This window comes from Siniperca chuatsi, linkage group LG3 (genome assembly GCF_020085105.1).
Source record: "Siniperca chuatsi isolate FFG_IHB_CAS linkage group LG3, ASM2008510v1, whole genome shotgun sequence".
Classification (NCBI taxonomy): domain Eukaryota; kingdom Metazoa; phylum Chordata; class Actinopteri; order Centrarchiformes; family Sinipercidae; genus Siniperca; species Siniperca chuatsi.
Window position 1 is genome coordinate 27,658,908 of NC_058044.1, and position 20,147 is coordinate 27,679,054.

The 20,147-nt window shown below is 41.5% G+C and overlaps 2 protein-coding genes across 3 annotated transcripts; one reads left to right on the forward strand and one right to left on the reverse strand.

The window, feature by feature from the left end:
- Nucleotides 1-753: 753 nt before the first annotated feature.
- Nucleotides 754-4,820, forward strand: LOC122873233 (beta-crystallin A1-like). The gene is made up of 6 exons (XM_044189670.1): nucleotides 754-865; nucleotides 1,203-1,279; nucleotides 1,380-1,498; nucleotides 3,396-3,537; nucleotides 3,783-3,925; nucleotides 4,416-4,820. The coding sequence occupies exons 2-6, from the start codon at nucleotides 1,205-1,207 to the stop codon at nucleotides 4,561-4,563; spliced, it is 627 nt and encodes a 208-aa protein (XP_044045605.1). The 5' UTR covers nucleotides 754-865; nucleotides 1,203-1,204; the 3' UTR covers nucleotides 4,564-4,820.
- Nucleotides 4,821-5,685: 865 nt separating this feature from the next.
- unc93b1 (unc-93 homolog B1, TLR signaling regulator) lies at nucleotides 5,686-20,134 on the reverse strand. 2 transcript variants are annotated; one of them, XM_044189665.1, is made up of 13 exons: nucleotides 19,949-20,134; nucleotides 18,772-18,888; nucleotides 18,471-18,612; nucleotides 18,175-18,328; nucleotides 17,922-18,083; nucleotides 15,885-16,014; nucleotides 15,651-15,744; nucleotides 14,475-14,599; nucleotides 12,415-12,597; nucleotides 11,944-12,217; nucleotides 11,732-11,853; nucleotides 11,457-11,579; nucleotides 5,686-7,900 (listed from the first exon to the last, which is right to left on the reverse strand). In XM_044189665.1, the coding sequence occupies exons 2-13, from the start codon at nucleotides 18,886-18,888 to the stop codon at nucleotides 7,640-7,642; spliced, it is 1,887 nt and encodes a 628-aa protein (XP_044045600.1). In that variant the 5' UTR covers nucleotides 19,949-20,134; the 3' UTR covers nucleotides 5,686-7,639. The 2 variants fall into 2 exon arrangements, with proteins under 2 accessions (XP_044045600.1, XP_044045601.1); XM_044189666.1 differs by lacking the exon at nucleotides 19,949-20,134 and adding an exon at nucleotides 19,785-19,902.
- Between the last annotated feature and the right edge of the window lie 13 nt (nucleotides 20,135-20,147).

Below are 20,147 nucleotides of genomic sequence, written 5' to 3' on the forward strand. Positions count from 1 at the left end.
ACCTTATTAGTTCTGAAATGGCATTTGAAATAGGGCTGAAACTGCTAATTATTTTCCTTATTGATTAACTGCAGGGCCTTACATCATGTAACTCGAATACTGGGCTTCCTTTTGGCACATTTCACTGATAACAATCTGCCGACTATTTTCTAGATTAATAAATTAATTGTTTAGTCTATGAAATGACTTCAAAGATAGGCTACTCAATTTATGGTGTTATATGTCAACGAGAAGCAGCTGGAACCATGGAACCACGGAATTCTGCCTAAAAATTAATGAATCGATTATCACAATAGTTGATGAATTTTCGGTTATCTAATCAATTGGCCTAACTGACTAAGCTCGGCTATGCAGCAGCGTATATAAAGAATAGCAGAACATATGTAGGCCTAAACAATTATGAATGAGATGAAGGCCTGCCTGTAACACATAATTAAAGGATTCAGTGTTATCATTTTTAGGAACTGTGCCTCATGGAACAGTTCATTTAAGGACAAAGTAAAATTTGATAACATGAGAATCATATTATCTGTATGATTATTATGATTGTATTTTCCTTTTTCAATTTCTTACTCTGTATTACTTCAAATAATCATTGTAACACACTGTACAGGTGTTATAGTGTTCAACAGAGCTTAATTTTGAAGACTCTAACCGGAAGTATTATCCTGAATTCGGGCGAGATTCACACTTGACAAACGCGCCTCGTTCACATCATTAGCATGGAGGGGCGACACGCGCGCACGCGCGAGCACGAGATTCCCGCGTGGACGCCGGTATAAAACAGAAGCGCCAGGTTCAGACAAAAGTCTACGTAAAGAGGATTTGGTGTGTGAGGAACGCGAGGAGAGCGGAGAGCATCCAGGTAAGCAGGAGCGGGAAAATGACTGAACTTTCCCATGGATGGTTTTATTGGGTTAAATGGTTGTTTTGGCTTCTCCTAAACCAGACATTTTAGTTGCTAGCTTTTTATTTAGAACATATTGGCTGCATGAGAAGTTGAATGTAAAATTCTTCATTAATATAGAGGTAAACATTGTTAGTTACAACAAATGGAAACTACTTAAAGTCACTTAAAGTTCACACTTAACGACAAATATTTTTGTTGTTATCCAATAAATCTAAATTTGCTATTACTCGTACATTTATACCCCTTCTCTGATTCATGTACTTTGTTTTTCTTCTTTTCTGTCCCACTTCAGCAATGAATAGAGTCACTAAAACCCACATGACCTCACCCATGTACTTCCCTAGCATGGGTACAGCCCCTTTCTTTAAGGTGAATTCACACACACACACACACACTCATCAACACAGATATATACACACACATACAGTACACACCCTCATGTCTGCCCCTGTCTTCCCCCTGTGTGCAGGTGACTGTGTTTGAGCAGGAGCATTTCCAGGGCAAGTGTATGGAGTTCACCTCCGAGTGCTGCAACATCCACAACTGCGGCCTGGACAACATCCGCTCCATCCGAGTGGAGAGTGGAGCGTGAGTCACACAGCCTGTACGCCTGCAAGTCTCTGTGGACAGCTGACTGACTCTGTGTGTGTGTGTGTGTGTGTGTGTGTGTCTGTGAGACGGAGGTAGAGAGATAATGAGAGGAAGTAGTGTCCAGGCTCCCACTAAACCTCTGAGGTCACTCTGTCCTACATGTAGGGTGCACCCAACACAAGCAGCAGTGGGGAGGCCGTCTTCTTTTTGCCACAGCTTCCTTTTTCAGATGAAATACTGAGACAGAGTTTTATCGCGATCACCTGAGCTAACGGGTTCTTTTACCCAGTCTGAAAGCCATTTACACTGCAGGAGTTTCACTTTGTGGAGGCTATTCAAAGCTGGCGTACGTGCCTCACCCATGGTCGGCAGTTATCATTGGTCAGCAGTGGATCATTTAAGGCCACATGAGTATATTTATTCCTTTGATAAAATGATCTGACACTGCTTTTTCTCATACAGTGTATGCGAAGGAAAAGAGCAAAATCCCTCTGATGAAAAGCATTATAACATTTTTAGAAACTCCAAACTGCTCTGAGAACTATCTATTGGGACTAGCTTGTTAAAAATAACGTTAAACCTGTACCTAATATTATACTATATACTGTTACTATCTATTTCTATGGTCCAGGTTTCACACTGGTAACTAATTACATTCAATCTTAAAGCCTCTGAAAACCTTGGTTTCAAATATTAAGTTAATCTTGATAACATATTCATGACTAAATAAGCAACAATGAAAATTAAAGTTTTGAAGAAACATCCTGGGGTATTATCAGCGGTGGAAAGTAACTAAGTACATTTACTCAAGTACAATACTTAAGTATACTTTTGAGGTACTTGTACTTTACTTGAGTATTTCTATTTTAGGGTATTTTATACTTCTAATCTAATCAAATATTTTTTACTTTTTAACTCCACTAAATGTATCTAACAGTTATAGTTACTAGTTACTTTTCAGATTAGGATTCTACTTACAAAACATATGGACTTGTTGGAAAAGGTTATAAAATATGATGCATTGTCACAGATTAAATTACCCAACAGTATATGAAGCAGATAAAATTAGCTCCACCAGCTCCATTAGATCCAATAATATAACACTGACACTGACTCATTCTGCCTAATGAGTACTTTTACTTTACTTTAAGTAAATTTTGTTGCTTATACTTTCATACTTTTATTTAAGTACAATTTTGAAAGCAGGACTTTACTTGTAATGCAGTATTTGATTTTTGATTCTCGGTGACGTCAGGAGAACGCTGATAGGCTTTCGTGAAACAGCGTCACGCAAACTTTTCACATCTATTGACATCACCCATGAATTTGCGTCTTTGGATTGATTGCGCTGCGCGAAAGATTCACTTCGTGTTTGGTCTGAACACACCTTAATGAAGTAGGTGGTAGGTTAGTAGTTAGTAGTTTTTTTCTACTATTTTGTTCTCTTCAGTTGTTTTTTCCATGATTGCTTTGTTCAGTGATTATGAAAATGCTCCAACAAAGGATTATGTGCATGACCAAAAGTAAGATTTGATCATTCTACAAGATCCTCCTGTACTTGTGCTTCCATTTGGACTCCAAAGATGGCATTTATTCTTAATTCTGAGTATAAAATGTGGTGAGAACTGATTATCCAGGACAGTCTGGAAGTTGCCAGTACGCTCCACCTGCACCAAGTATTATTCACTCTTCTCTTTGCACCCTGGCAAGAACATGTCACTTGCTGTCTGGCCAAAAACCTTAAAACTCTTCTTGTGTGCTTTTATATACCTCTCACCCCGTCTAATGTCACCTGTCATCTGTCTGTTTTATGTTCAGACTGATTTCAGACAACACTGTTTACCATTTTTACTCACCCGTCTGACTATTTCACCTTTTCCGCTCATGCGTCCAGTTGGGTGGGTTTCGAGCACCATGACTTCCAGGGCCAGCAGTTCATCCTGGAGAGGGGCGAGTACCCTAACTGGGACGCCTACAGTGGCTCCCTGTCCTACCACACTGAGCGCTTCATGTCCTTTCGCCCCATCTACTGTGCTGTGAGTACCTGCAGAGGAGGGGAGGGCTAAAATAAGACAGAGGAAAAGAGAAGTGGGAGTGAAAGAGCAAGAATGGAAAGGGCGAATGGAAACGAGAAGATAGTGAGTGACAGAAGGAGGGAGTGATCAGAACAGTAAGCCAGACAGCAAGTGAAATGAGACAACTCAGTGCCAGATGTCTGCTCACTCTGTACGTCTGTCTGACAGGCCTAACGCTAACTTTAACACTCTGTTGCCCCCCCCAGTCTCACCACAGCAGCCGTATGATGATCTTTGAGAGGGAGAACTTCATGGGCCGCAGCACCGAGCTGTGCGACGACTACCCCTCCCTGCAGGCCATGGGCTGGTTCAGGCCCGAGGTGGGCTCCATGCACGTGCAGTGTGGAGCGTAAGTCAGTGCTTCATCCCAACGCGTTCTAGTTCGACTTGAATGATAGCTCTTTATCATAAAGAAGTGTCAGAGGGTTTTCAAGAGAAAAACACAAGCAGAAAGGGGAGATTGGAGTAGAAAATATTCCTATTCAGTACCAAAGAATTAAACAGGACAAAGTAAACTTACAGACGTCCATAATGTAGTTATATCAGTTCAGACATTTCAGGAGGCATATCATGTCCCAAAGCAACAAAAACCCTCATTGACACACTTGTAACCACACTCACACTTTACTCTCAAGGTGGCTCTTCTCAGTGTGTCTTTGCTTTTTTTCTCTCTTTTATGGGCTGCATCTGTTTTTTAATCCCTAAAACGCTGAATTCCTGCTTAAATGTTCTTCTTGAGCCCGAACCATCGGATTTCTTTATGTAAAGCAACTCATAACAATTGAATTCAGCTCTTCTTACTTACTTTCCCTCCTCCTCCTGCCTCTGTCTTTCTTCAGCTTTGTGTGCTATGAGTACCCGGGCTACAGAGGCCAGCAGTACATCATGGAGTGTGAAAGACACAGCGGAGACTACCAATACTGGAGGAACTGGGGCTCCCACTGCCAGACTCCAAAGATCCAGTCCATCAGACGCATCAGGCACTGAGAGGGAACAGATCAGCATTGGCAACAGCAACGGCTCAAGCTAATACCTGGACGCTGTGCTTTAGGGGCTTGACTATGAGCCAAAAGCCTGAACTTTAGGTTTGGTTCTGAGCTTCATTTGTCAAGACCGCAACTACAACACAAACCAACAGTGATGTAGCAGCTACCTCTTTATCCCAGCTCACATTCATATTTCTGTTAATGCTCTTTTTTAGTTTTAGTGAAACAAGTGAAATAAAGTTCAGAATAAGAACCTGAGAAGTCCTTTCTGTAATTCCTGTGTGAGTGCACGCGGGCAGAGAGAATGTTTTTACAGGTCAGTTCATCGATGAGTGAACACGTGTCCCTCCGCACAAAGAGCCGCTGCAATTTCAGTGCTGAGAGAACAGAAAGAAAGGCCACTGAACAATACAAGCTGATCACATACCAGCCTATGTCTGAAACTATTAAGGTAGAAATTATTCCTTAAAAAACGTTTTTATGGGTTAGAATTCTGCCGTATAAAAATGCACTAAGTTGTGTGCAAAGTACATTTACTGCAGTACATGTTTTGAGTATTTCTTATTTGGTGAAACTTCACTCTTTTAGTCCAGGGCCCAGCATCTCAGAATCCCTGCAGAAAGTTAAACCAGCACAAGGACATAGTGCTTTAAATGCAAAACACATAGACTGAAAAATGATGCAGCTTAATGACCCGTTGGCATTTTGTTTGGTTAGAACAACCACAACTTAAGTATTTGGAATAATACAACCTAATACTTAAAGTGAATGCATCAGTAACACTAGAAAGTGATGCTTATTTCTGATACTTTTACAGCTTGAACACAGAACCTTTACTTTGACTTGTTTTCTTTTCCAAGTTCATTATAGTATTTCTACTCTTACATAAGTAAAAGACATAAGCAGTTTTCAATGATGTAGTCTACATTTATAAATATGTGGGTATGTAAATGTACTTTGTCACAATACCTGCAATGAAACATTATTTTAATCTTGCTATTCGTTGCATTGGTCGTACTTTAAAGTTTCCATGGCGATAAGTGTTTGGCTGTCACTTCTTAATATAAAGTCAGTGGCTTTGACATCACACCACCCACCAGTCAAGAGAAACAGACAGCAGCAGTGAACTTCCAACACAATCTTTAGTTAAATGTACAGGTGTAATCAAGAGAGACATACAAAGTTTATTCCTGTGACCACAGCAACAAAGTGTCACACTGTGTACGTCAGTTACATAAATTAACTTCATAAGTGCAACATCAAGTAGGACAAAAAGCTAAATATCCTAGAGAATGTGGATTTTATTCCTTCCTCCCACAGCAGGAATTCAGCCATCATTTATTTTATTATTAATACCTGTGCTTTTCCTGCTGACATGTCAAAATGTATTCAGTGAAAAATTCAGCACAAACAAAGCTGTTTTCACATCATGACAACGTAAGATCTCTAATAACTGTATGGAAGGCCTTTTAATACTTTTTGAGGCCTTAAATTAATAAAAATTTTACAGTACAGTATTTTACAGGATTTCTAAGGGCATGCGGACAGTCTGATATGTGTGCAGTTTCAATGGATTGCAATGTTGGTCCGTCCAGACTGAAATATCTCAACACATATTGGGTAGATTGCTATGAAATTTTGTACAGACATTCATGGTCCCCAGGTGATGAATCCTAATGACTTTGGTGATTCTCTGAATTTTCCTCTAGCGCCACCAGCAGGTTGACATTTGTAGGTTTGAGTGAAATGTCTGCACAACTATGAAATGGCACAGACATTCATGTCCACCTCAAAATACATTTTAATAACTTTGGTGATCCCCTGACTTTCTAGTGTCATCTAGCACCATTAGGTTAAAATTTCAGTTTGTCCAATACTTTGGTTTATGACCAAATATCTGCAAAACTAAGGACATTCCCATCAGCCTCAGCTGTACTTTGTGTTTAGTGCCATTTAGCAAATGTCAGAATGCTAACAAGCTATACTAAGATGGTGAACATAATAAACATTATACCTGCTAAACGTCAGCATGTTACCATTGAAACTGTTAGCATGTTAGCATGCTGACATTAGCATGCTAACAATGTGAGTATTTAGCTGACATCACGGCTCCTTGTAGAGCTGCTAGCATGGCTGTAGAATCTTGTTTATTGTTGTGTTGTAGATCACTTTATTAAAAACAATGGAGAGAGTCCACTTATTAGTAATTATAATATCCCTGAGGACACCATTTACCAAAATGCATACCTTATGGGCATTGGTCATACATGACTGACCGCTGGTGCCTGTTACATATTGTGTTATACATATATATCTATACATTCATATTCATATTCAACTTCTGCAAAAAAGCATGTTTAACTCCTGCCAAGAGATACATCAGGCAACAGACACGTGTCTGAGCTTCTGATAACAGCTTGAGTTAGCTTGTTTTCTCTAAGAAAAGGGGTTGAAGGTAAACCCTGTTCACATCCAGCAGGACCGGGCTCTCTAAAAATGACTCCATCAAAACGCACTCCACCCTGAGGATGAACTTAGAAAATCAATTCCTCATTTCTTTTTCTGTCACTTTTAGTTATTTCTTTTCAGATAAGTACTCTTATAACACGAAACCAGTTTATATGTCACAGAATATGTTTTCTTCTTGATGAAGCACAAAAGCAACTGCAATGCCCTCTGTAATTATCGGCACATTCGGGAAATAGGAGCCACAAACTGCAGCAGAAGCCAAACAAAAGTATTCTTGTTGTATTGAGTTGTAGTCGTGTTTTATCCAATGTGTGCTACCTGCTAAGATTGCCATACCTATTGTTAAATAGCAATATAGTATTCCCAGTTTTTGTACCCTTCTGGATCACTGTTGTCATTATAGCTTTTCAATTAAAGCTTTTGCAAAAAAAAGAAAATGCTTTTGTTTAGTGTAGTATGTAAGAAAAACACCAAGAATAAATATCTGTAAAAACATGAATGGGGTCATGAACACAACAGCATCCAGCGCATCTCTAACTCTCTTCCTCTTCTGTATATCTGTCATCTGTCAACCATCTCCCCTCATTTCTACTCCTTTTTCTCCTCTCTCATCCTCCCTCACGCTCCTCCCTCTCTCCCTCCTTCACATGGGCGTCCTCCCGTCTGCGGCGGTGACCCTCTGCCCCTCTCCTCCTGGCTCCAGGTGAGTCAGCTTCCTGGACCACTGCGCCTTGGCCTCCTTCCTCCCTGTCCTCTGCTCCCATCTCCTCCGCCACATGCTCTTCATCCTCCCTGTTCTCATCCTCCTCACTTCTCTCAGAGTCTGACTCATCTGAGTTGTCCTCTTCCAGGTAGCGGTAGCCTTTGACCTGTGGAAACAAATGATACGTATATTATATTGATAACTGAGGAAAGAAAGAGAGTCGATCTTAAGTCAAAATGCATTTGCACTCACCTTTTAATCTGTTAAATGTGACAATAAAGCTCGGACTATAATAATACTTTATTCACTCCCGCACAGCTGAAGGATTTCTTCCATAGAGGGCTGGTAGAGTGCGGGACAAATCACTGTCTGCAGGAGTTCAAATCTCACCAGACACCAGATCTCTATAGATAATTCTTTATTTCTGCACGAGATAAGAGAGTTTCCTGGAGGGAATAAAGCATTTACATGCTGAATGCAAAAGCATTGTTTGCTCCAGACAACCCACTTACCTCATGTAGAATTGAAGAAAAAATTGTAGATATCTGGTGCTCAGTGTATATTGATCTTCTGCAAAGCTGTGACTGTTAGACTGTCAGGTTTAAATCAGTTGCTGGGTTGACTGTTTTAGCTATAAGGAGAAGATCTCTTGACAGCTAGAAATCAAAGAACATGGTTCTCTGGTTCTTTCGCCTCAATTACTATTGATTAATAAATTAATCGCTTGGTCTATAGTATGTCAGAAACTATTAAAATTAATATTATTATTATCTAAATAGTTGCTGTGCCGACTAGTTGACTATCAAATGACTAAATGAATAATCATATACTTGTTTCAGTTCTATCCATCCATTTTGTGCCACTTATCCGGGGCCAGGCTAAGCAAGGGAGTCCAGATGTTCCTCTGCCCAGCAACGTTTTCCATCTCCTCCTGGGGGATTCCAAGGTGGTGTATGAGATATATAATCTCTCCAGTGAGTTTTGGGTCTCCTACCAGTTGGACATGCCCAGAAAACTTCCAAAGGGAGGCGCCCAGAAAACATCCTGATCCGATGGCCGAACCACCTCAACTGGCTCCTTTCAACACAAAGGAGAAGCGGCTCAACTTCCAGCTCCCTTCCAGCTCCATGTCTGAGCTCCTTACACTATCTCTAAGGGTGAGCCCAGCCACCCTATGGAGAAAACTTATTTCGGCCACTTGTATCTGCGATCTCATTCTTTCGGTCACTTTCCAAAGCTCGTGACCAAAGGTGAGGGTTGGAATGTAGATCGACTTGTAAATCGGAAATTTTACCTTCCAGCTCAGCTCCCCTCTTCACCACAACGGTCTGGTACAACTCCTGTATTACTGCTGATGGCAGACTAATCTGCCTAACGATCTCATGCTCCATTTTACCCTCACTCGTGAACATGGCCCCTGAGATACTTGAGCTCCTTTACTTGGGGCAGCAACTCACTCCCAACCCAGATGGAGCAATCCACCATTTTCCAGCAGAGAACCATGGCCCCAGACTTGGAGGTGCTGGACTCTCATCCCGACCACTTCACATTCGACTTCAAACGGCCCCAGTATGACTGTCTGATGAAGCCAACAGAACCACATCATCTGCAAAGAGCAGAGAAGAAACTGTGTGGTCCCAAAACTGGACACTCTGAGGGAATCTGCATTTCTTCTCCTGGATCTGAGGTTTGACAATCAGTCGGCGCCTACTTTCCAGCCCCTTGGCATAAGCTTTCCCAGGGAGGATGAGTGTGAAACCCCCCTTTTAAAAATGGGAACCACCACCCCGGTCTGCCATTCCGCAGGCACTGTCTCTGTCCTCCATGCAACATTGAAGAGGTGTTTCAGCTAGGGATAGCGATATGGCCTAAAAATAAAATCACACCACACCCAATTTACAATGTTAATAAATTTTTCCACTGGGGCCCCTTGTTTTTATATGGGAAACTATGGGGAAATTATTCCACTAATGTTACCTGCTTTTTAGCAAGTGTTTTAGGGATGCTGCTGTCTTGTGCAACTCGCAGTGCCACACACTTCTCCCACTCAGCTGCATGCCTCTGTTTGAGATGCTGGAATAAATTAGTCGTGCTGCTGTTTTTAGTTGCCACAGACTTTAAACAAACTTTACAGTGGACAGTGGTTTGCTTGAGGTCGGGCACTGCAAAATCCAAACACTTCCAGATGACTTTCATTAGTGCACGCTGCCCTGTTGATATTTTACCTGTGTCTGAAGAGAACTCTCAGGGGGGCACTATGAACTACGGGAGCTCAGGGGAGCGGTGATGATTCTGTACCGTAATTACCAAACTTAAAGTGAAAATCAATTTTCATTTTTAAACATCGTCTTAAACCACAAAATCGAATTAATTAATATAAAATCAATTTATCGCTCAGCTCTAGTATCAGCCAAGACAGCCCAACAATTTCCGGAGCCTTCACCATCTCAGGGTGCCTTGCCTTGGCTTCTTAACTACCTCGGAGACCTCTGCCAGTGATATGAGTGAGGCTTCTCCCAACTCTTCAAACTCTGCCTGTGTTGGTTGGGCTCAGAGGTTGCCCAAAGCGCTCTTTCCACTGCTTGATAATATCCCCAGTCAGGGTCTGCAGTTCTCCTCCACTGCTGAACACAGCCTGAGCCAAGGCCTGCTTTCCCTTCCTGAGTCGTCTGATGGTTGTCCAGAACTTCCTTGAGGCCAACCAAAAGCCCTTCTCCATAGTCTCCCTAAGCTCCTTCCACACTGAAGCCGCAGCCCTTCTGGCCTCCCGGTATCCGTCTGCTGCTTCAGGAAACTGATACTAATAAATAATAACTACTAATTTGTGTCTGATGTTTTCCACAAAAAAAAGTTCAATTACCTCTTTAAAAATATTCTTAAAATTACTTCTACTTCTTCTCCCTCATTGAAAAATCCATCCAACTTTATTTCAAAAGTTGTCTACTTCACTGAAAAGTCATTCTCAGTTTATGTGCACTGGAGGTTTCAAGTTTCCACATCACACTTGTGTAAGTTGCATATTAGATCAAGACTGGCTTTCAAAGTAGTTGTGATGTCACAAAATCATGATCATACGTACAGGTCTTAAAATGAGATTTAAGGTGAGCACACAGAAACTTTCCCCCTCAGCATATGAATGTGAAATCAGCCTTCTCTACGCATACATCTTTCTACACAGTGAAGTTCAAACATCTAAATGATGTAACAATAAGCAAAATGCATTTACTTTAATGTCTAAGCTTTGATGGCATATAGGCTAAATACCCACATGAGAACACCAGTAGAGTTTATATAAAATACCCACGATTTATACATCAAACAAAGAGGTCATTAAATGGGGCAGCCTGTTCATTCTAGGGAAAGCTGCTTACCCAGTGTTTAAAGTTTTTATGGCTTCCTACTTGAAATTAGATATATAAAACAAATAGGTTACAAACTGGCAAAGAATGCTTATTTCTGAAAGTGTAATAATGTTGAAACAAATGAACATAACAGCACATGTACAAATTGATTCTGGTTGCTTCTTTCCATCACATCAATATTTGTAGTTGGCTTCATTGGTAACTAAATTCCTTGTTGCAATTTGTTAAGTATACTACACTAGAATACCTTCTTCTTGGGCTGTGAAGGCTGCACTTCAATCTTTGGCTGACAGCATGAATATGCTAAGATAAATCTGACCAGATTCAGGCAGTCACTTGTGACAGACTGTGATTGGTTACCTTGTGCCGTGGGCGAGGGATGCGAGGCAGTCTGAAAGGCACTTTCCTGGCCAGCCGACGCTCCATCACCCAATAACAGTAGCAGGCCAGCAATAAAATGGCCAACAGGATGGAGAGTTTGGCCTGACAGAGGGAGACAAAATGGGTGAAGAAAGGAAAAAGTAGGCACTTTTCCTTTAAAATGTGGATCAAATGGTGAGTCTTTTCTAAGAGGTGCTATACTTGAGGCACAAACACATTAAACATTCTCTAAACACACACACACAGAGTCATACCCTCATAGGCAGGTTGGACCAGAGGTAAACTATGAATATGGCGATGGCCTGCCACCAGTGATAGATGGTGTAGACAAAGTCCAGACGTTCTTTTTCCTCAGCATACAGCATACCGAGCAGAACTGACACACACAGAGAGGAGTTCAGGCTGACACATGTCATGTGTGAACAAAGTTACTGTAGAGTATGTACAGACCGCAGACGTTACTCACTGCTGACGCCAGTCTTGTTCAGGGCGGTGCCGAGTCCCCACAGCACAGAGACCACCAGCAGAGGGCCCAGATACTCTGGTTTATTAGAAGGTAGAGACCATGCCAGGAGAACCACCAGCAGCACCCCATGCACAGCAGCGCCCCCCACCAGACACAGCCAGCGTGGGAAGCGTAGGAGGCAAAGGGAGAGGGAGGAAAAGACAGAGCAGGAGAGGCCATAGACGACTATAAGGAGCCACAGTTTTTCCAGGCCCAGAACGCAGACGCCATAGGACTGTGGAGGGAGGAAAAGAAAAAACAAAGAAGTTATATTTTCTATTGTTCCTGTCCTTATTCCTAACATGTGTCTGCTCCTTTATGTGTCCTGTTTTATTATTTTACATTTTAAACTACTCAAAGACACCAACAAAATTAAGCAATGCAAGTAAAAGCTACTCTACTGTTCAACAAACTTCATTGACAACGCAGTACCAAGGAGAATCCGGTGACGGCAAACAGCACTTCAAATCCACTGTAGATGAAGAAGGGGCAAAGCAGCCGCAGGCGGTAGTCTCTCAGGTGTTTGAAAGGCAGCTGGAAGATGTTTCCCCAGCCGATACTGCGAAGGTCGATTTCTTCTGTCGGGCGGTAGGCAGCACCACACAGCAAAAGGAACTGTGAGTAACAGCAAACAGCAATCAATTTATTTTGAATAATCTTGAAAGATTGTCATGGTTTGTGCATGCTCTGCTCTGAAAAATAAGGCAGTTTTTTCCAGCCCACTGTAGGACAAAATAACCAACTGCAAACACAGCTCTGAATAAGATAGGAATACTTGAAAGCCTTTGTATCCCTCTTAAATTACTGAGGGCAGTATTAGCAACAGCAATCCATTTCTCAAGCCAGCCTTCTAAATTGCTCTACATTGTATGATCTGAGTGTGTTTTTCTGTTTTCTACCACTGTGATAGACTGTTGCCCAGTGCATGCTGGGATAGGTTCAAGCCCTGTGCGTCCCTGAACAGACTAAGCGGTTTAGAAAATGAATGGAAGGTAATTTTATACTGGAATTGCTTTGTGGATAATACGGCTCTTACTCAATCGTTACCAAATATCTAACAGACCTAAGAAAGTGTGTCTCAAACTAAAATTTATAAATGTACCCAGTTTAAAGCTGCTCTAATCAATATTTTTATATTAACAATTGATCAAATGACTGTGTGTTATGTGAAAGGGGTTGCTTGTAATGACAAATCCACAAAGAATTATCACCCAACTCTCTAGTTCCCCTCAGCTCTACTGAGCGTTTTAGTGTCTTTTAGCTCATTATTTTGGTTTTACAGCCCGTAACTTCATTATGTTGGTTCACTCTCACTGCTCTCATCAGCATCGTTTCCAGCAGCAGGCAGCTGTTTTCATTAAAAAAGCTTGAAGCCCACTATATGCTACGTGCCCGACAAGAAACAGCAGACAAATAAAGTTTGCATCTAGCTGGTGAACATAGTGGAGCATTTAGCAGCTAAAGAGTCAGATATTTTGCTTAGCGTGGAGACAAAATCAGAATCAGATTCAGAAATACTTTATTGATCTCCGAGGGGAAACTCTTACAACGGCAACAGGCAGCATGCACGTTGGCGCATGTGCACTATGAGACCCAAACAAAACTAAAAGAAGGGTGAATACTGGACTTACATTCATCAGAGGCACGACTCCAAATTAATACTTATTTTGACCAAATCCAATATTCACAGAGAGTGAACACGGGACTTACAGTGTATTCGTCAGTTGGCCAGAAGCATGTTGCTCTGTGTCTGCTGGATGTGTAAATAGGCAAGTGTTTGCAAATGTGTTTGCCATACACTCCCTTATTTACAGTCATATAGATGTTATATATTTTGGAAAACATGATTTGTTTGGTATCCTACAAGATAACAGAAATAAGAGCTATCAGTTGTACAGAATCTACATTTTAATTAGTTATGTACAAAAGTACTAATTTTACTGTATTTACAAAGATCTAACAATACACTGATTCGATTCGTTTCACTATAAATCCAGAAGCTGTTAAAACTTTTGTTTAAAATCTTCTTTGAAATGTAACTCCTCCCTAACGTTAAACTGTTTCCTGTTTTTTCTTTGCACTCTAGAATATACCCGATACTTTTTCTATTTTTGCTGTATAGTAGGAGCAATTTAAATCTGTCCTTTAAATAAAGAAATAGATGGATGAAGGGATTAACAGGGAGCAAATTACAGTTTAGCGGAGTTTTAGTTTCTTCACATAGTTTAATGTGTAAACAATATAATGTTTCTCAGCAGCTAAATGTTTGGTATAAAATTCTAGTAAGTAGTAAATGAGCATTGCTACCTAGCTTTCATTTCCTGTTTCTTTCTCAAGAACTTCCTTCACAACAGAGTGGAGCAATGCAGAACAGACACAAGACAATCAGATTTATATTAAACAACAAACAAGCCCAACACACTGAATTCTAAGGAGTCAGTGTGCATGCGTGTGTGTGTTTGTGCGTGTGTGTCGGGGAGTTTTGATCTTACGATGATCATGGCGAGGAAGGCGAAGCCCATGAGGACACTCTCCACCTGGATGAGCAGCATGGAGCGAGGCAGGTTGGTCAGCACAGTGGTGTTGAAGCCGGGGATCACGCCACTGATATTTGCTCCTGGCAGAGGACGAGGAAGGTTCAGCCATTAGAAAGGAGGTGATGAGAAGCAACCAACAGGTTTCAGTCCTGTGTGTTTAACACATGAGACTGCATCTCTGCTTATAGAAATAACATCAAAACATTAAAAGCGCCAACAAGTGGCTCAAATGTACATTGGAAAAAGCTGAATGGACAACTAACAGAGCAGCAGTTTAAAAGAAAAGTGTGTGATCGTGCTTTTTTTGTTGTTTTTAACAAACTTGATTTAGGGAAATAAAACAGAACTTGCACACTGCAAAATTTGTATGAAAATGGGATATTTTGAAATACAGACAATCAAGCATTTAAAGCTGCATCAGTTGATTTTCGGCCACTTGGGAGTAGCAGAAAAAGCTGAAAAAAGTCCAACATCCCCTCTTCTTTTAGCTTTGTTTTGCTGCTAAATGCTCAACTTCCACTATGTTCACCAGCCAGTCGCTAACTTTGTCTGTCTGCTTTTGGGGGTTATCAGAGCAATAGCTTCTGCTTGGCTGAACAACGCTGATGTAATGCTCAATGTCTAGGTCACTAAACTGGACATTGAGCATTACATCTCCGCCATAATTAATAATAATTGTGCAATATTCTGTGTTCTACTTACGTGCAATATTAGTTTTCCCTTGTTAGTTTTTCTTATTTATTGCTACTGATACTATATACCTCAATTACTCTTCGACAGTACATGCACCCCCGCTTATTAATATTATTTATTACATAAGGAGTTACATTGTATTAGACTGTAGGTTCATCATCAACCAGTAAACCCACTTGGTACTTGACACTTAGTTTATCTTATACTTATACCGACATGATACTTAATTTATTTCTGACCTGTTTTATAGTGTTTATAGTGTATGATATCGTTTCTAGTACTTTCTCCTGTGTGCACTGACGTAAAGACGAGCTACTGTAACAAAGAGTTTCCCTACGGGGATCAATAAAGTATTTCTGATTCTGATTCTGATCTCCTTGTCCTGCGCTTATTTGTCTGTAATCATGCATCAGTGGAGGTGAAGTGACGTGTCTTTACCGCAGGCTTTCACATTGCAGAGAATGTGGTCGTTCTTATGCAGGTAGCCATTGAGGATGAAACGCATGGGGAACTCCGCAAAGACAAAACTCAGCTGATGAGGAAGAGAAAGAAGACAGGGACTCATGCTCATTTGTTTCTGCAGCTGTACAAACTTCTTCTCCGATGTTAAACACCGCACACAACGTGAAATGAATAGAGGCATTAGTGAACAAAAGGGGGCTGAAGACTCACATGGAAGATGATGTTGAAGACTGACTGGAAGACGATGATGTAGCTGTGGCACGCTCCCTTAGGAAGCTTCTTCTGCTCCTGCACGTGCTCTTCTTTGTAGTTGACGTACTCGTAGTACTGCTGCGCCATCCTGCATGTGTGTGTGAGCAGACACATTCATTGAAAAACATACGTATAATGTACAACTGCGTGTGTGTGCTCATTTGAGGCCTGTGTGGGTGTGCATGCGTTCACCTGAGCATTTACTATATGTCAACACAATCGCATGACTGACCCCTGCCTCAGTGTATCAGGTGCTGATCCGGCTCTGTTCTATGAACAGTGCAGAGTAGGGGTGTGAGGAATCATTAGTTTGATTTGATTTGAAAAAAAGAGAGCCTTAGAACTTGCATTGGACTAGAAAAATAGTGAATTTGGCCCGAGGGAATTGTGTTTCTGAGCAACATGGTATCACAAAAAAAACAAAACAATGCTTTACAAAATGACCAAAAAAGAAATGACTGCTGACAGAAAAGATCTCAGCTTGACAACCACAGCACTGCACAGTTGTTCAACAAAAGTTGAATTCAACAGAATTTCAACAAAGTGCCTGGCAAACTGTTCTTTGAGCCTTGCACGGATCGAAAGCATTCGTTATTGTTACACCTCTTTGTGAACAGACGAGAAAACACTCACTTGGATAATGATGCCTTTTTGAAGTTTCGCCCTGACTGACTGACATGGTTAGCACAGACTTTGAAACAAATCTCTCACTTGAAGATTTTAAAAGGCTATACACACGTATTTGCAATCCTACTTGTAATTGCTTTTCTGAATGTGAAACGAATATCGAACTGTGTGCGGGAATTGTCTGTCAATGATTAAACTATATATGTTTAAGCATTATATCTTGTACACAGGTCTCAATGAGACTACCTGCTTAAATTAAAAAAAAAAAATCTGTTAGTTAAGCAAGTACAATTTGTACCCCATCAGAGGAGGTGTACGCAACAGGCTGAAGTGTGTTATTGAACTTGGACATTTTTGAACGTTTAATGTCCTGAAAAGCCTTTTTTAACCCATTTGAAACATGTCGGCATTATAGCCCAACCACAAACAAGAAACAAGAAATTGAAGTACAAGCAAGCCAAAGACATGTTAGGAGTAATTTAGAAACAGTGTCACCATTCAAGGCTGGATTACCAACCAGGCAAAGTGAGCAACTGCTCCTGGCCCCAAAACTCCAGGGGTCCCAACAGCTCTTGAATTACTGTGCGTCAACTGGTTTGTGCTAATTAAAATGAATCATTTGTTGAGAATATCCAACATGATGCTGTTAGGAGGGTGCTGCTTTATTACCTGCTATCGCGGCCCTGTGTTTAAGAAGGTGTGGGAGGAACAGCGGGTAAATGGGGCCATGTCATCATTACATTCAGTAGTTTGTCCAAAAAGAGCAATGACAGGTTAATTTTTCAACTGTAAATTGTCTCACTCAGTACATATCTTGGTCACGTTTTTTAAATAATCAAATTTAAGGGATCTTATTGAAAACGTTTGATTTTGTTGTGAGTGTATGTTAAAAAAGAAAATCAGCCAATATACTGCTTTCAGGTATTTTTAATTTCTCAACAATCCACTATTGCTTGATCATGTGGCTACCTTCATCGGTTACGTGGGGATAAAAGTAAGTGATATATCTGGAGACTTGTAGTGTGATGGTTATGTCACTGATTTACTCTGATGGTTATTAGAACTGGTCAATACTAATAGTTATGTTTAGATTTCAGGATAAAAGGTGGTTATCTTTAGGCACTGCATTACAGATGGTTAGCTGTAGTGTAAGGTGAGAAACAGTTACTGTAAGTTAGTGAAGTTGAAGTTCAGGTATAATTTTGGTGCAGTGAAGGTAAGAGCAACGACCTGCGGCAACGGTAACCCACTGAGATCTCCGCTAACTACGCTGGTCGACGCTCTGCGTGCTGTGATGTAATGAAGGTCGAGCTTCAGCTTCTTATGAAACGTCTTCACCCACCCACTCTTCCACGTCCTGTTTCTCACCTGGTGATATAGTTTCCCAAGGAGGCCCAGAGCGGCACAATGGTCACGCCGATAGCTACGGCTGATGGGACCAAGGTGTAGTAACGCTCCCAGTAATTGGTTGAGACAAAGAGTGCGTAGATTCCCGAAGCCAGGAACATCATCCACTTAGTACCGAGAAACCTGCCAGGGAGATAAATACAGAATATATATAGGCAGAGCAAGAACATTCACATACAAAGAAAGGATTAATCATCTGTGTTTGTGTGTCTACCTGATAAGTATGGGGGTGTACAGCAGGCCTATGATGGGCGTGACGTTGATGCCCATCAGCATCTTGCGGTCGATGTCCTCCAGGCCTAGGTTGCTGTATTTCACCTCACGGTAGGTCATATCATAATGGAGGATCAGCTGCATCTGCAGTAGGCCTGTAGCACGCACACACACCATTTACACACACACACACACACACACACACACAAAAATCCCTTTAAAAGAACAAAGAGTGTCTGCAACTCTGCCTGCCTGTGTGTTTGTCCATTTCAATAGCTTTTCTCCAATCAAACTCACCCATGTACACACTGTACACAATCATGGCTCCAACACTGGCTGCAAGAACATTCTTGATGACTCCCAGCCTCTTCCTCCTGTAGTACTTCCTCTCCTCCTCCTCCTCATTGTACTCTGCCTGCGGGCCCAGAAACTCCTCCATCTGAGGAAAAAAGGGGAGAAAAGGTCATGCAACGGTTTGATAAGAACAAAGGTGGTGGAATTTGATCACACTCATGGAGAAGTGCGTTATCTTTCACCAGAAACCTGGGAATCACAGACCCTGCAGGTGTGAGGGCTTTCACAGCACCAGGGAGCTCACCTCGCCCTGCATGTGGTCTTCTTGCCCCACATCCAGCAGTTCGTTTACGCCGCCATTAGGAGGTGCTACAAGCTGGTCAGCATCCCTGACCAACTCTTCTTCATCAGATGCCTCCATCTAGTGACCAAAAGGAGCAGCACGCCGGATTAATAGACGGTTCACTGCACATTAAGCAACCATCCAAATCAATCACGGAAACGTTTTTGTATTATCAGTCCTGTGAGGTAGCTGTAGGGACTAGGGCTGTCAAACCTCTTACTGTACATACTAGTGAGACTACATTTAGATGCTTTTTCAAGGTATTATAAATAAATTATAAACGGTTATTAGGCACGGATGAGTGAACCGGGAACAGGCAGCTCTGTGCTGAAGGTTTTCACCCCAGCCCGTGTCCCCCGTCCACGGCGAAACGCACCTCCACGGCGCGCCATCTTTTTGATGTTTTGAACTATTTGAACTTTTTTTTTAACATTTAATATCAAATAAAATAGAAATAAGGGCTTAGAAAAATATCCTCCCCTACTCTCCCAAAAAAAGTGAGACTAGCCTCCCTGCCCCGCCCCCCAAATAACTTTTGTACAGTTGCTAATCTTGTCAAAAATGGCTAAAATACCGATTGATAAATCCATCTTGTATGTGATTGACATTGTACGCTGATGTTCTGCTGCGTTTTTTGTTCCCCCTTCATGTTAAGTCAACAACCATAACCTACAGTTATAAAAGAGGATATGACCCTCAACATGTTCTCCAAAATGTTAACAATAACTGCAACACAGTTCCCTTATTGTTTGCCTCTAATCATGTAGGCTACAGGACTCCATAAACCAGGGTGAAGGTCGAGCTTCAGGTATTCACGTTTTCCTCACAGGTGCGGGGAATATATTGTAAATAGCTGCTTTAAACTGCGCGTGCTCACTTTCCCCCAGCACGGCCTTTCAAACTCCCTTTAACATGTATTCGTAAGATAAAAGTGCGTCTGAGCGACTGTCATTGTTCTTGTCGACAATACTTACAGGGACTTCTGCTGTAACACTTATCTGGAATCGTATCTTGAAGAGTACTAGCTGCACATTAGCGACCTATTCTAACAAACCGAGCAAGAGGTATTACTTCCAACACAGCTACCTGACAACACACCCTTCTTATTACCATTTACCAACACATGACTGTCACTTACCACGTTTCTCGCTCGGGGCTCCGCGCGGGCACCAGACTGAAAAATGTGTCCACCTGAGAGACAGAAAGAGACACAGGCCACCTCTGTCCACTTGTAATGTCGGCTATCTGCAGCTTTTACTTCCCCTTTCCGACGTACAAGTTGCAGGTATAAATAAAAGTTTCGCGGAGGAAACGAGAGTCAGTTGTGTTCACTTCCT

Bases quoted from the DNA above. Each gene is read 5' to 3' on its own strand.
- LOC122873233 (XM_044189670.1), top strand. From the start codon at position 1,205: ATGAATAGAGTCACTAAAACCCACATGACCTCACCCATGTACTTCCCT. The intron at 1,499-3,395 runs GTGAGTCACACA...TCATGCGTCCAG, and splicing joins ATCCGAGTGGAGAGTGGAGC to TTGGGTGGGTTTCGAGCACC. The intron at 3,926-4,415 runs GTAAGTCAGTGC...GTCTTTCTTCAG, and splicing joins ATGCACGTGCAGTGTGGAGC to CTTTGTGTGCTATGAGTACC.
- unc93b1 (XM_044189665.1), bottom strand. From the start codon at position 18,888: ATGGAGGCATCTGATGAAGAAGAGTTGGTCAGGGATGCTGACCAGCTT. The intron at 18,613-18,771 runs GTGAGCTCCCTG...TTTTTTCCTCAG, and splicing joins AAGACCACATGCAGGGCGAG to ATGGAGGAGTTTCTGGGCCC. The intron at 14,600-15,650 runs GTAAAGACACGT...GTCCTCTGCCAG, and splicing joins CTGCAATGTGAAAGCCTGCG to GAGCAAATATCAGTGGCGTG.